Raw genomic sequence first — 16506 nt, forward strand, 5'->3', positions numbered from 1 at the left:
AAGGATTATCCAATCAATCTAAACTAGGAATTATAGAGTCACTTTTGATTGATCCTCTCATACTTATCTAAAAAATGCCTCTTGAACACATGATTCCTCTCTCATTTGGCTGGGACAGCCATTGGCCTCAGCCTTCATTACCATCTCCTGGACTTCTATGCTTCCTTTCTGATGGAACCTCCACAAATCTCTCTTCCTCAATCTATTTTTCAGAATACTTTTCACTCATCTTCTAAAAATGCACACTTGAGTCTGTCCTAAGCTCCTGACACCTCACTCGCAGCACCTGAGGAATCTAAGTAAATGGCCAGGCAGTAAATAGTTCAGGCTTTGCAGATCTCACTCAGCTCAGCCACCAGTCATCCATTACCCACAGGATAATTGTGGCTAGGTCCCACAAAAGTTCATTTACAGATGATTAGGTATGATAAAACATTAGTTTTACTTGCCCCAATTATTAAAACAATATAAAACCATTCTCCATGCATGGACTACACAAAAACAGACAGCAGGCCAGATGTGACCTATGAGATTTAGATGATGACATTGTCCTAACCAGGTTCTCTTCTCCTACCTCATTGTCCACGATGCTGCACAGGGATCCTAATTCAGAGTGCCCATCGTCCACTGTGTTGACAGCAAGCTTAGTGTCTCAAGAACTGACGATCCCTCTCAGAACCACCTACATGGCCCACTCCACTTTCTCTGGTCTCCTCTTGAGAACCTTTCTAGTCTTAGCTCCTACCTACCAACAACCTTAGAGTAGACTTTATGTTTTCTCCTGCAATTATAACTTTGTATATACCGGTCCCTTATCTAGAATACCTATCCTATCTTTTTCCACTTTGGAACTCAACATAAACTTATTTAATCAGACTTTTAGCGAACACCCTCCCTAGCCATCAGCTTTGGCTATTATTTTGTACTGCAGTGCAGAGCCAGCCCATTCTCCTTTCTGTGTGTTTCTGCAGTAGCCCTTCCTTCGGCACGGCATTGCGGTAACATTCTCCTGTCTTTCCATGTGAGAGCTGACTCCTCCAGCTTAGTGTCAACAACCAAACGGCAGAAACTGACTCTTATTTTCCCTCTCAATGCTTAAGGATGAGCAAATTACTTAAAACCTAGTAGGTGTTGAATAAATAATTGTGTACCAAGTAAACATTATATTTACCAGCTGGCTCCTTCAGTGAAGGCTGAATTTCTATTTCCCAACTTTAATGCAATTTGAATTTAAATAAGGACAAATATCAAAAGTGGTAGATGATTCTTTTGGAATGATCTACAGATTTCTACTCCTGTTTTAATTTTTTCATCTGCCTATATAGATTTGACTCATTATTTCACCATCATTTTATAAGAAGGTTTTCATATTTACTTTTTAAAATTTGGCGAGAATACGTCACTGAAAATGTCTGAGAGTGAATGGCGAAATGCTTACTTGCAGGAAGGTTCTGTACTTCAGCTGACCTACACAAAAAAGAAAGGTGCCATTTCCCAGTCACACTCACGGGTATACTGAATGAATAAAGAACCGCGAGCGCAAAAACTCTAAAAAGACATGTCAGAAATACTCAGCCCAAAAGGCATGGCTGATTTCCAGTCTGAAGGAGAAACGTGTCTGGTTCCCTGGCGTTTTAATTGTCTTTTTAAAATTTATGATTGTGGTTTTTATCAAACATGAACATAAATGAAGCATAAAATGCTTATAAAAAGTATTACACTTAGAAATAGTCAATTAAGCTTTATTTCTATAAAGTGGGCTTACATTTTTTCAGATTTTGTATAAGTGAAGCACAGCAGACAAAAGCTATCTCGGGAACCCAGCACAACCTTTTCTCTTAAGAACAAAGGAATTAGTTACCACGCGTCCATTTCAGCAGTGACTGTATCTTAATATGCTCCACTTGCAGGAGCTGATCTTGTCAGACGGTACAAACTGATACTGTAGGGAAACTCTAACGGACTTTGACTCCAGAAATTAACTCCAAACAAGACAGAATCGCAAAGGGGCAGAAGCAGCATTAATATTTATTTACCAGAGCTCGGTCACACCAAGACATTAAAAGCTGTCCCATTTCTATAGCTTAGGAGTGTTTAACACACAAATGGTTGGTTCTCAATAGAGTCTGACAGAAAAGAAAACTAGCAACATTATCATGATGAAGCTAAGTTTAAAATTTTGAGGATTAGATAACCACAGGAACGGGGTTAATAGTGTGTTCTCAGTGCACAGTGACAATGCTCTAAATGGGCACTAAAAGAGCAGCTATTATTCTGCAGTATTAAGCATTTTTCCTCATCGAAGTGTTTCATCTGTTGGGGCTTTCCCCAGGGATCATCCATGTCTAAAGTACTTTCTTTTCTCTCCTCTCTTTTGCTCTCTCCTCTCACTGCTTAAATCAGAAGGTGTCAAGCCATTTGGAAGATTATCATAACAAAATGTTTTTAACAAAGTTTGATTTGAACAGAACTGGAGGCATCTTAGCACTAACCCAAAACTTTGGGAGGTTCACCAACCTCTAGAATATTTTTTTTCTCCAAATGCAGGCTGTTCAAGTAGTGCTTTTCTCCATCTGTTATCATACCGTGCTCAGAATTACATTGTCATATTTAATGCAAAAGGGATCATTCTCCTTTCATAGTTTAAATTCAACATCGCATTGCAATGGAAAGACCAGTGTTTTCTTATGTTGTAAATTAAATCAAATATCATAAACTTACAGTGACTGTAGACAAAATTCTCTCTAAAAACTGAGACCCTCTGAGAATCGAGCAAACGCACAGGATTGATATAAAAACCGAAAGCTGTAAAGTCTGAAGTAGTGAAATGAAGTATTTACTTCTGTCTGGATTTGTCTTTTGGGGTATGTTTATGTATGTGCATATGTACACACACATGCATGTATGTTTATGTATATGCATGTGTACACACATGCACGTGCATGTGTGTGTTTCTAAATCAGCAAACTCACAATGCTTGCAACCTAGAGTCCTATTTTAATTCTGAATGAGCTACATGCTCACTTAAATGCGCCACAGTGACGAATGCACCACAACATCTTATGGGGAAAACATTGCAACAAAATACCTTGCTGCAGCAAACCTGCTTATAATAACGATCTGAATGCAAAGAGTCTCAACTTCATCTCCAAATTTTCCAGCTCCTCAGGAAACACGTCCCTTATTTTTGTATCAACTCCACTGCAATCTGCTCTTAGCGTGTCTCCTCCTTTTGTCTCTCACTACTGACAGAATCTGGTGATTTTCGTAAATACATTTCCTCATAGTCTTCATTTTAACATTTTTATTAGACATACAATTAATAGGAGAGGTGGTGGTGGGAGAAATATGTCATCTTGCTTATACTGATAAAGCATCACTTAAATATTTGAGTACTGTAGACAAACGGTTTTGTAATATATCAGTGATTCCCTGCCACACTCATCATTCACGTGTCTGGGTGTTTTGCTTGCCACATATCCACTTTCTGTAATATGCCTGAAAGCTGTGTGTGAATTGAATGACTAAGACTAACAACTGTTTGGCAGCCTGTGGCAGGAACCAGTGGGACGCACTGGGTGCTGAGTGCGGAATGGGATTAGGGCATACCTGGTGAGGCGCAGCTGGCGCTCAGACTCGCCCAGCAGCTCTGTTACTTGCAGGCACTCCTGTCTGGCCTGAGCTGCCTTCTGCTGCTCCTGTTCCACATGCTGCTTGCTCTCGCTCAGTTCTAGTCTCAATTTCTCTATTTCCTTAGGCAGACAGAGGAGAAAAAAAATCTATATCAAATATATACACGTGAATTTAAAATTAGTCCACTTTTATTTCTTCCATGAATCTTAATACAATAAAAGCTCATTGGAAAATTTAGACTAGCTTCAGTTCCTTGACAAAGAGAATTAGCACATCCACAAATACACATCCATGGAGTAGCTCTGGATTGTGAGACGAAGTCAATTTAAAACATGAAACAACTGAATGTGAACAGTGCAAATGATTGATAATCCACTGTCATGCAAAGGCTTGTGCCCTTTAAAGAGTAATCCTAACCTAACAGGCACTCCCTTTAAAATGTGACATTGTCTAAAAGGTCTGACCAGATGCAGACAGTGATGCTGATTGAATATGCCACTGTTTACTTCAAAAGACAGAGATATGGTTTTACTTAGATGTCATAAAAACCAGATTCAAGGTTAAAACAATTTGTTTTTAGGAAAATGTGAAGTGTTAAAAAGGCATTGGCATGATGCTAATAGTATTTGTCAACAATGTTGGGACAGACTCAGCATGAAGACCTTCAGCCTGCTTGTGTGAACTCCAGAGCACAGCACCTGTGCTGACATGTAGGCAGAGCACTCTGACATGACTGAGCTTGGATATACACATGTAACAAACATGCACATAGCTTATTATTGGATTTGAGGAAGAAACTCCTTATCTTACTGATACTCAAATATTTCAAAGCAAAAATAACTTATATTTTGGATAGTTTGTACATTAAAGTAAAAATATTCATCACAGAAAATCTATGACATTAAGCAAATCAAAGGAACTGGACATAAAAAAAATAGACTATAAAAAGATGAAAAACAAAAAAGGAACAGGAATATTTTCAACTTCATACATAATAAGAAGCAAGTTTGCTACACAAAATGCAATATGTTTTCACGTCTTACCAGAGCATTTTAAACACAGCATTTACACATATTTTAAATTTTTCTTATGTCATTTCTCAATATTCTGAATGACCTCCAGCTACATTGCAAATATCAACTAAGATAAAGCAAATGATTTTTTTCTTATATTTATAATGCTACATTCAGTTCATACCATCAATATTTGCCAACAATATGATAAAGTCATTTGCTATGAGTTCTCAAATATTATTTTATTTTTTGAAAATCCATATACTTATAGGCACATTATTTTCATTCAGAGGAGGTTTCTATATCTTTCAGACTGAAATATCAAGTAAAACTGATTTATTTCTTTAAAATATTTTAAGTTATTAAAGTTATACTAACATTTTTGCAGTCTTACAATTAAATATAACTAAAGATATAAAATATAACAGAAAAGTCAGCAAATTTTATTTGCTTAGAATTTATAAAATTAAGAGCAAGGAAGTCTAGAACTGGAGCTCTATGTTAGCATTAAAATTTGAAAACTTTATTCAATATTTTCTTTTACATCATGCTACTTATAAAAATCTGTGCTTAATACGACCAACCCAGAGAATTCCCATCTTTTCCTGATTCAGCAGGTAACTTCATTCAATATTTTCTTTTACATCATGCTACTTATAAATATCTGTTCTTAATATGACCAACTCAGAGAATTCCCATCTTTTCTTGATTCAGCAGGTAACAATTAATGTGATAGATGAGAAACACATACACAAAGACAATCAAAATACAACATGTACACACACACACACACACACACACACACACACACAAAAAAAAAAAAAAAAAAACCAAACTAGCAAATGAATTATAGAAAAAATCCGTGCCTCAAAAGCATGGACAGAGAAATTGGCATGGGCAAGAAAAGGTGAAGCAATGGGAAGGCACAAAAGACCATGGGTGTGAGATGGGGTCACACCACTAGAGACCATGGACTGTAGGCTGTGTTTTTCTTATGAATGGTAGGAAACAATGGCTTAAATAGATATGCAATTTGAGAAGTTTAGTTTTAAAAACTGGATCAATGTGTATGATCAGTTTTAGGCAGCAAGGAATGACAGATGGGAAACCCTGAACAGACAGCAGCAATATTCCAGACAGGGGTAGAGAGAGACTTAAAACAGAAATATAAAAGAAAAATGGTGATTTTATAGAAAAAATGAGATGTATCTGGCTGGGGGCATATCTCAGTGAGTGAAGTGTTTGCGGCAAGGCTGAGGACCTGAGTCTGGGTCCCTAGACCCCATGGAAAAGCCAGGGTGAGTGCTGCCCTGCAACCTCAGAGCTTGGAGGACAGAGGATTCCAGAAGCTTGCTAGTCAGCTAGTCTAATGCACGTGACAAGCTTCAGGTTTAGTGCAGGATCCTGTTTCAAATAATAAGGTGGAGAGCTAGAGAGGAAAACACCTAACATTGACCTACACACACACACACACACACACACACACACACACACATACATACACACACACACACACACACACACAGAGCGAGAGAGTGAGAGAGAGAGCAAGAGTGAGAGAGAGTGAGAGAGACTAAACACATGCACTAGTATATTTCATTAAGAGGTTACAAAAGAGTGACAGAAAGAAAACAAAATCCAAACTTCCTTAAAAAGAATAGATTCAGTTTTTGTAAGATTATTCAACAACAACACATGTACTTTATACCATTTGAAGCTTACAGCAGCTGTTTTCATATCCTCACATAACAAAGCGGCTGCACTAACACTTAGGCAAACCTACAGGCAAAGGACACCATTTCAAGAGCCCACACGAATCAGAGCTTCGGGGCTTTGACCCCTGTGACCTTGGACAAGTCACTGGACTCTCAGACCCTCTCTTCAACCTACAATCAGAGTGATGACTGCAGCAACCTCCAGAGAATGTGGCGAAGACCCAAAAGGATGGGATCAGGAAAGAATAACGAGGCAGGGGACACATGGCTGGCCCTAAGCATTCCTGATTGAGGGCTGAAGGTACAGCTCAGAGTGAAGCTCCTGCCTAGGACATATGACACCCTGTGTTCTAGTCCCAGCACCACCAAGCAACAAAGTAAGTGAATCCAATAAACCTCCCCTCCTCTAAAGAAGCACAATCTTGGTATAAACTGAATAAAATTGTATCTATTCTAATTTCGAAATACTAAGTTCTTTTTTGTATGACGGCCTGCTTCGGATTATGTGTGCCAACAAAGGAGCTCTCTGGGACAGATAATCAAAACCAACAAATAACCTACCAGCTGGATGGAGGGTCAACACTTAGCTTCCCGAGTCAGGAAAACCTGCCATGGCACCAACTCCAACAGTTAGAAGAGAAATCTCTTGCCAGAAATGCCATGTTCCCACTGGCAGAATAATCCTGTGCCTCACCCAACTGGGTCAGGGCTGCTTCCTGGCTGCAGATTAGTGGCTCAGGGATGAAAGACCGACGATGGTCATAGGCCAAATGTCCATTCCTCTCAAAGTACACTATTAACCTGATGTCCACAATGCAGCCTGACACAGCCATCTTTTGGCCAGCTGGGTGACAGGAGGGCTACATACCTTTACACCTCACCAAAAGACATACCTCAAATCATAACCACATGAGCTGAAAGTGTAGCTCACCAGTAAAACACTTGCCTAGCATGTGCACAGCCTGGGACACTATCCTCAGAAACAAAAGAATAAAATAAAAACAAAAGCATGAATATAATCACCAGAATGACAAAAAAGTAGAAGCCATTATGAATGGCTGTTTTGAACCTTTGGTTATTTAGGTCATAGGCTAAGGGGAGAATTTACCACTACTATTCTGCTAAATGGATGTAAGTAGTAAAATTACTCCTAATGATTATTGTTGCACCTAGAGATCAGAGACATTCTCAAACCTCAATGAGGAATCTTCTTGCAGCAGATGGTAATTACCACAGAGACCCACGATCAGTCAATGTGCAAAGAAGAGACTATTCAGTGCTCATTTATATTAAGATTTTTCTTAATCATATATATATATAACTTTATTTTATTTATTTATTTGTTTGTTTGTTTATTTAGGTTTTTTGAGACAGGGTTTCTCTGTGTAGTTTTGGCACCTGTCCTGGAGCTTGCTCTGTAGACCAGGCTGGCCTCGAACTCACAGAGATCTGCCTGGCTCTGCCTCCCGAGTGCTGGGATTAAAGGTGTGCACCACTACCACCCAGCAAAACTTTATTTTTACTATTGATTACATTTTCTCATCAAAGTGACCACCTAATCTAAGTCAAACAGTACTCAATCTTTCGTTATCTTCAATGGCATATCGTCAACTCTTCTAATATTTATCTTCATTTTAAAAAAAACGATTTCTTTTTAGTGTATGAGTATTTTGTGTGCACATATGTATAGATACCATGTGAGTGCCTGATGCTTGCAGAGGTCAGAAGAAGACATTTGATTCCCTAGAACTGGAGTTGCATGTGGTGCTGGGAACTGAACGTGGGTCCTCTGCAGGAGCAGCAAGTGCTCTTAACCACCGAGTCATCTCTACACTGCCTATATTTGTATTTTAAATGACATATTACTATTTCTTGGTTTGTAATATAAGACATTAGCTATCATCTCCTTTGCTAGGGCACATGGAGGTATGTATCTACAGTTCAAGTTTCTTAGAAAGCTGAGGCAGGAGGACTACTGTAGTATAAGACTTCTATGACATCCTACACAACACTCTAAAGATTCAACTCATGCCCTCACATAAGGTTTAGTTATTAGTCAGTGGTTCACTTACATTATAATGGAAAGTTTTCTCTCTACTGAGACAAACATTTTTTTGAATTAATTTTCTTCAACAATGTTTTATTATTTGGGAGATTAATGGCCTAGTATTGGTATATGAGAGGCATTGTTTACTCACTTCTGAGCTGGGGTCTTGCCGTGTTTCAGAGGCTGGCCTCAAACTCCTGGATGCAAACGATCCTCACTATCACGATTGCATAAATAGCAGGTGTGTGTATTCACTCTGATTGCCCATTTAAAATAATTACCTTTCTAAGTAACTGACATTTCTCCACAATTATTTAAAAATAATTGCCAAGTAGTCACACTTTTAAATACTGAAATATCAAAGTATAATTTTTCCCTTACTTCTGACCCTTTTGATCTGTCTTGTGCCAACTCTTTATGCCTTCCCTAATGTACTTTAAGAGTTCCTTGTTGGTCAAGCACAGTAGTATTTGTGTTTAATGTGAGCACTCTTGATGCAGAGGCAGGCAGATGTCTCTAAATTCAAGACCAACCTGGAATCTACTGCTAGTTCAAGGCCAGCCAGGGGTACCTAGTAAGACCCTGCTCCCCTCCCCCAAATAAAGAGTTCATACTTTTCTGGATCCCAAGTCACTCTGTGTCAAAGGAGTTTTCATAAGAAAGGAAGCCTCAAACCACAATTGTGTGTGTGTGTGTGTGTGTGTGTGTGTGTGTGTGTGTGTGTGTACATATGCTTTAAAAAAACATTATTTTATAGATAAACTCAAGACTTTGTCTGGATATGAAATCCTACTTTCAGAATATTACTGGCCCCACGCCATTGTCTTCAGGATCATAATGTTACCATTGGAGAGCCCCCTTTAACTTCTAATAATTACTCTGTAATTGGTTTTTTTCTCTTCCCGGAAACATTTACAATACTCTCTTTCCCATTCATTTTGCAATTTTATGAGTGTGATCTCAGAATAGATTTTCATACTTTGTGTACTTGTTTTCAGTGGCCCCTTTTAATCGGGAAGCTTATCTAGGGTTTGGTTTTTAGTTTTGAGACACTGCCTTGAATGGCTATTTTAATTTCTCTCTCTCTCTCTCTCTCTCTCTCTCTCTCTCTCTCTCTCTCTCTCTCTCTCTCTTTCCATCTATCTATCTATCTATCTATCTATCTATCTATCTATCTATCTATCTATCTATCTATCCCTACCTCCCTTCCCCCTCTTCTCTTTCTTTTCTTTTTCCCCCAGAGACAGGGTTACTCTTCTCTGGCTGTCCTGGAACTTGCTTTGTAGACCAGGCTGGCCTCAAACTCACAGAAATCTGCTCCTGAATGCTGAGATTAAAGGCATGTACCAGCATGCCCAGCTATATTTTTAAATATTTTAATGCCAGACGTTTTGTATTTTCTAGATTGCCCAGGCACTGATCTCTGGCCCTATCAGACTGGTTATCAAAATTATTTATATTTTCTAACCAGAGTCTAACATCTGGAATTACTTTTCTTTCCAAGCTCTCTATTAAATTTAAGAATATAATATATTTTTCACATCCATCAATTATTTCCTACATTCCCTTATCCTTGTACATAAAATTCATTTTTATTTTTTCAGGTGAAATATCTCATTAGGACGTACAATATTTCAAAAGTTCTCTTCAGTTTATCATGTACATCCCCTTGGTTTCATCCAGGTTTGTTTAAGGGTGCTTTTGCTCACATGATTTAACCAAGTGGGAAATCTAGAACAGAAAAGAGGTTCATCTGGGGTCATGGGTGCAGAGGATGGGAATTCACACTGGCAGCTGTGTGGACGGAGAAGTGCAGGCACACAGAGAACACGAAGGGCAGGCAGCTGGCCTTTGTACAACTTCTCTCCTGCATAACAAGTCTAGTGCACGACAGCAGGAGCTCATGTGGAAAGACACGAACCTTATCACGGGGCAAAGCCTCCAGACCCAAACACCTCCCAACACTGCCATAGACAATTAAGACTTCACAACAAAAGCTCTTAGGGGACATATTTAAAACACAGCCAGCTTCCTTTGGTTTTTTTTTTTTCTTTCTATTTGTCCATTTTAGATCCTCTGTCATATTATAGGCAGTGAATCAAAGTACAGATGTAATGAGTTTTAGATAACATATATTTTATCATGTATTGTTCAGTAAATATTCACTCCTAATTCCCCCTCCCCTGACAGAGGATGTACTAGTTTCCCCAACATCTCTGGACTTAGCTATGTTATTTCATTTAGCTAATGGTATCATAATGCAAGCAGAAATGATTTGGTTTTACCTTCATGCTGTGGTGATTCTCCATGAGGAAAACATCATTTGGTGTTGCTGCTGCTGCCCTGTCAGTCTGAACCACAGAAAGAGTACACAAGGAGAGGGATAAAAACCAAACTGTGGCTAGACACACCCTGACCTCTGTTCTGAAGCAGACGCCCAATGCTGTCCTGGTTAGCCAAACCTCTGCAGTCTAGCACTTAGGACCATGAGCACATGTGATCACTGCTGCAAGCCACTGAGCTTTAAATCCCCAACTTTAAAGGAATAAGGACTGTTACACTATATGTTATTTTGGAATTTCATTTGAACTTTGAAATTACTACATGAAACACATAAGGCAGGAATCCCTGTACAGAGAAGAAACTGAGGATCAAAAATACGGTGTGAGTGTCAAGAAGCACGCCAAGGCTTTTAACCAGCAGTTCTCAACTTTCCTAATGCTGCGACCTTTACTATAGCTCCTCATGGTGTGCTGACCAACAACCATAACATTATTTCCATTGCTACTTTATAACTCTAATTTGCTACTGTTCTAGATTGTAATGTAACTATCTGATATGCAGGATCTCTGATATGCGACCCCGTGATAGGGTCATTAGACCCCAAGATGGGGCGAGATCCACAGGGTGAGATCTGCTGCTTTAAGCCAAATGTGACTCATTTCCTCCACATACCATAACACAAACTCTGCAGTCGCTTTCAAAACATTTCTACCAAGACCAATAAAAATTAATTTGGTATCCATTTATAAACATACACACACAGCATTTTACAAACATGTATAGTGTAACAGTTATCTCATCAAGGAGGCTCAATCATCACAATGTGAGATGTATGTTCATATTTTCTATTTCTTATTCTTATCCTCTTTAAAGAATTTCTGTTGTCAATTTATAAAATTCGCTTCACAGTCCTGTAACTTGAAAAATGATGATGTACTATCTGTACATTTTAAATTACATAGATTAATAACCAAACAGAGAGTTTTATTCAGAGCATTTCTGTTGTATACTTCTCCCAAATTTCTAAGAAAAAAATACAAAGAAATGAATGCAAAAACTGAAAAATTGTGCATCATCTTTAACCCAAAGGATACCTTTGCTTAGATAGAAAATGAAGTGCACAGGAGTTAAAATATCTACCAGAACTTATTTAACCCTGCTACCAAATATTATTGACTTAAAAATTATTTTACCACCAGATGTGCTAGCATTTAGGAGGCTGAGAAGGGAGGATATTAATAAGTCAGGGGCCTAACATGTTTATACAATGGATTCAAGGCCAGCCAGGATTACAAGACCCTGACTAAAAAAAATTAGTAAGTTGTTTTGCCATCTTTAATATAGGGTGACTGGTTTGTATTAGAGAATGTGAGAATGGGGATTAAAAAACAAAAAAAAAAAAACAAAAAAACAAAGTGTAGAAGAGTAGGAAGACTAGAATTTGGAAGGAAGAGCCTGTGGTTTTGAAGCTGACATAATTTGATAATGTTAAATTGTCATTCAGAAACCAGTGGTCAAATTAATACAACACATTTTAAAAGTAAAGCAGTGTATGATAATGAACATTAAAGCGGACAATCTGTCACAGAAATGGTTTCTATTCAGCTCTGCGTGGACAAGGACCTACTCACTAGACACTCAGTACCCTGTTAGGACTGATTTTATCAACCTGGAAGCCAATGTCTAGAGGGCATCTAAAGCTCTGCTGGCGAAAACGCAGGACACGATGATCCCTTGTGTGCAGTAACCATGTTGTAGGTTTGCAGGGGTCACAGCTACCAGTCTAGATGGAGAGGCACAGAGTGTCTTCACTGTCACAGAAGGTTCTAGCGCCAGCACCAGAGTCAAGCAGAGACCTCCCGAGGAAGCAGGAATCTATGTGAATAACAGGGTAAGTGATCCCTGAATCATTTTAGAAAGGACTCCTAACGGTGCCTTTCATTGCAGCAGCTCCAGAAGGTTTGTGGAGCCCATTCTAAGGGTCCTCTCAGAGCTACTGTCGGTGGTGGCATGTAACACTAGTTCATATGTTTTTATTGTGGGCCTGAGAACAACACTGATACCATATGTTCCAGGAACTGGCTTAGCATTCTGTATTTTAAAATCTCGTTTTGTGTTCATGACAACCTTGTAAAAAATAAAGCATTCTATTACTGTTTCACAAGTGAGAAGGCTAAAGCTCACAGATGCCTATAACTTATAGAAGATTATATAGTGCAAAGCTAGGATGAAAACTGGGTTAGGCTGATTTCAAATCTCAATCTTTCTATCATACCATACTGTCTCTCTACACATGCCTAGACATGGCATAAAATAAAAATCTCACAGTCCATAATTTGGCACAGGTAGAAGGTACAAACAACAGGGCTGCTGGAGAAGAGAAAACTCAGATGGCCTGAATGAAATATCACGATTACCATTCGTCATACAAACAAAGCCATGGCCACAGTTCCCTCTGAAGAAGTATTTTCATGCCAGTATGAGCCAGTGTACACTGACATCTTATTATCCTCCAGATCAAACACATGTATTTCTGGGAAACATTTGTTTTTCTAGTTACTTCTAATCAGTTTCTATAGTAAGCAAATATTCCTTAAATAATTATTTTTAAAATTTTCCTTCTCTCTCTATATATACTGTTAGGAGAAATAGCAACTAATGAATTCAAAAGCACTTCCTGAGGGCCAATGTAGCTCTCAGGCAAAACCTGTGCACAAAACAGATGAACTGGGGCTAAGATAGACATTTGAGATGAAACAGATTCAACCACACTATAACAATGCAGCAGCAGATTTTTGGTTAAGCCAGACTTATACCCACTGTTCTGTCATGCTAGTAGACTCAGGGCAGAAATAAGAATGCCTGCAGCCCTTCAGTCCCTCTGCATGAGAGCTGAGATGATAGCTGAGCCTTCTGGACTGGTTAATAAAGGCTTTACACATGCTGTAAGGATAGGGAGGGGCTGCTTTCCAGCTTCAGGAATGTAAGTCTGGTTCATTGTAGACAAAATATCAGGTCGTTCATAAGCTCTACATTTTTTCTTTAAAATGCATTGTGTTTTTGTCCCTAATTCTATCACACCCTTTTATCGTCCTAACAGAGTTCAAATATAACAGTCTTCAGGTATGGTATACTTACAGATTCACATTGCAACCACCATGGACGGAGAGATGTTGAATACACCCATTGTTAGAAATATAAAGGAACATTAAGATAACCTAAATGAAGTAAATTATCAAATAAGATGTGATTATTGAAAAGTTAAAAAAGAAAAACAAAGAAATACTTTTTTCAATGATGCATGGCAAAGAGTAGTTAAGGTATCATGAAAATGACTAAAACCAACCAGTATCACGAGTAGATATAAAGATGACCCAAAGTACAGACTAAAAGAGGTAGCATTACATAAAATAATTCTGAGGGGTAAAGAGATGATTCAACTGTGAAAAGTTAAGTCTCCCAACTGAAAGCACAAGACAATGGCAAAGCCAGTGGAAAATTCACAAACAATGACAGAATCAAGATTATTTATCTCCTGATTGTTGAGGACACCATTTGTCGTGCGGAGTTTTGCTTACTTTTACAGTATCAGGCATGAGTTCTCTTCCTACTGTGGGAAGTTCATTCAGATAGCTCTTGATTGTACATCTCTTGCCAGAAAAGTCATTACTGTAGTTTACAAGATTGGCAGCTAGGTAGGGTCATTGATAAAATGTGCTTAGCACCTTCAAACATTGTGTGAGTTAGCTACCAGGGAAGAGGCATCCAGGTCAACACCAGCTTGATTTCTCCTTGTCCTGTGACAAAAGTATGGAGAGTGTTCGGCAAAGTGCCTTAATCTCAAGTTCCGGCAAGCAACCAAGAGCAACACAACACCTTGCTATTGGTTTGGGTGTCTCTCAGAAAGCCCTGGCCAACAACTCTAAAGTAGCTATCCTACAGTTGGCACCGGGCTTTGTGGTGGTGTATGGATTTGGGGGGCAGTGTGTCCCATGTGAGAGGTCATGGTCTCTAGAGAACCTACTAGTACTACCATTTTGCTAAATTGATTGGTATCTAATTGCCATTTAAACACATCCTTATTTACAGAGACCAGTCCATCTCTCGTCCTCATCAAAGAGGCTTCTTTTTGCAGTAGATGGAGGCTATCACAGACAGTCATAAATGGTCAAAGTACAGAGAATAAGTGATTATGGAATGTTCAGCCTCAAATGAGACATGTGTAAAACAACTCCAATACTCAAGTCTTATGGAGCATCCAGGAAGAAGCAGCAGAAAGGATGTGAGAGCCAGAGGACGGTGGACTGCTGTGAAGAAGTGTCTTCTGGACACACAAGGATACTGAACTCATGAAGTCTCAACAGCTATGGTTTCTAAACAAGACCTGCCCAAGACCCTACTGGTCAACATCCCAGAGTGGATGGGAGAAGGGCTCACAAGGCCCCAACCCTAGCTGAGAGCTGAGGAAAGGGGAATCAGTTTTGTTCAGGGATGAGCTCCTTAATAGGTTGTGCATGCCTAAGTGATCAGCCCTATTATACTCATGTACATATAGGAAACACTAACAGGGCTTGGTAGAAATTTTATGTAATAATAATCACTATGTTATTATAATACTATTATAGAAGAAGAGGAAATGAATTGAATACAGGAATATGGGGAGCACTGGAGGAGTTGGAGGGGAGGAGAGGTGAATATGATCAAAATGAAATGTGTATGAAAACATGTGGAGATTTAAAATTTTTAGAATCAGTTTTTCATTGTTTGACTATCAGAAAGTGCTTTGAAAGATGAATTATAAAAAGATAGCCACCACTCACAACGATGGTAGGAAACTACCACTTCAGAAGAACGCCTGTCTACAACCTTCCCAGGCTATATCATTCATTTGAGAATCCCCAGTGTCTGCCCTGGAGTTTAGTGTCAATGCCTTGTAATGACGCAACTCATATAATATGATCATTTCATTCTTAAAAGTCATTCGTTTTGTTCAGACGCTCAAATAATTTGTAACACTGAAACCATCTATTTGCATTTCAATGAGCTACAGCAAGAGAGAATGAAAGAAGCATGCTTCACTGTGACCACAACTTAGCGTGATGAGTGAGGACTACTGTAGACACGAGTCTGCTGAGTCTGTAGGTCCACAGCACATGCACATTCCCATTCTACGAGCATCCCACAATACTCAGTGTGATGTCATCCAAAAAAAAGCCCAATTGTCACATGAAAGCATCTCCATTCACAAACTGACCTGTTTATCTCTGTCTGAATAAAGAGCAATCTATCCCGAAAATGGTAGAAAAATTATATAAATTTTTGAGAAATATAAGTGTGCTGGATAGTTTTTTTGGGGGGAAGGGGAGAGGGGAGGTTGGGGCAATTAACTTACACACACTGAAGACAGCTTTAAAGAAAGAACCTTATTTAAGAAAATCCCCCCACAGACTTGTGTACAGGCCAATTTAATTAATGATTGATGTAGGAAGGCCCAGCCCACTGTGGGTGATGCTACCCCTGGGCAGGTGGTCCTTGGATATGTAAGAAACTAGTTGAGCTGAGTTCGAGGCCAGCCTGGGCTACCAAGTGAGTTCCAGGAGAGGTGCAAAGCTACACAGAGAAACCCTGTCTCGAAAAACCAAAAAAAAAAAAAAAAAAAAAAGAAACCAGTTGAGCAAGAAAGGCATGGGGAGTGAGCCAGAATGGATACCCATTCCTCCAGGGTATCCACTTCATTTCCTCCCTCCAGATTCTTGCCTTGAGTTTCTGCCCTGACTTCCCCTCATAATGAACTAGAAGCTATAAACTGAAATAA

The 16506-nt window shown here is 39.0% G+C and overlaps 1 protein-coding gene across 1 annotated transcript in view; it reads right to left on the reverse strand.

The window, feature by feature from the left end:
* Window positions 1–16506, reverse strand: part of Sdccag8 (SHH signaling and ciliogenesis regulator SDCCAG8) — a 200284-nt gene that overhangs the window by 104470 nt on the left and 79308 nt on the right. Inside the window, exon 13 of the mRNA XM_059280536.1 lies at window positions 3610–3752. Within this exon, the coding sequence (XP_059136519.1) occupies window positions 3610–3752 (143 nt within the window). The remainder of the gene's footprint in view (window positions 1–3609; window positions 3753–16506) is intronic.

Source organism: Peromyscus eremicus, chromosome 15 (genome assembly GCF_949786415.1).
Source record: "Peromyscus eremicus chromosome 15, PerEre_H2_v1, whole genome shotgun sequence".
NCBI lineage: Eukaryota > Metazoa > Chordata > Mammalia > Rodentia > Cricetidae > Peromyscus > Peromyscus eremicus.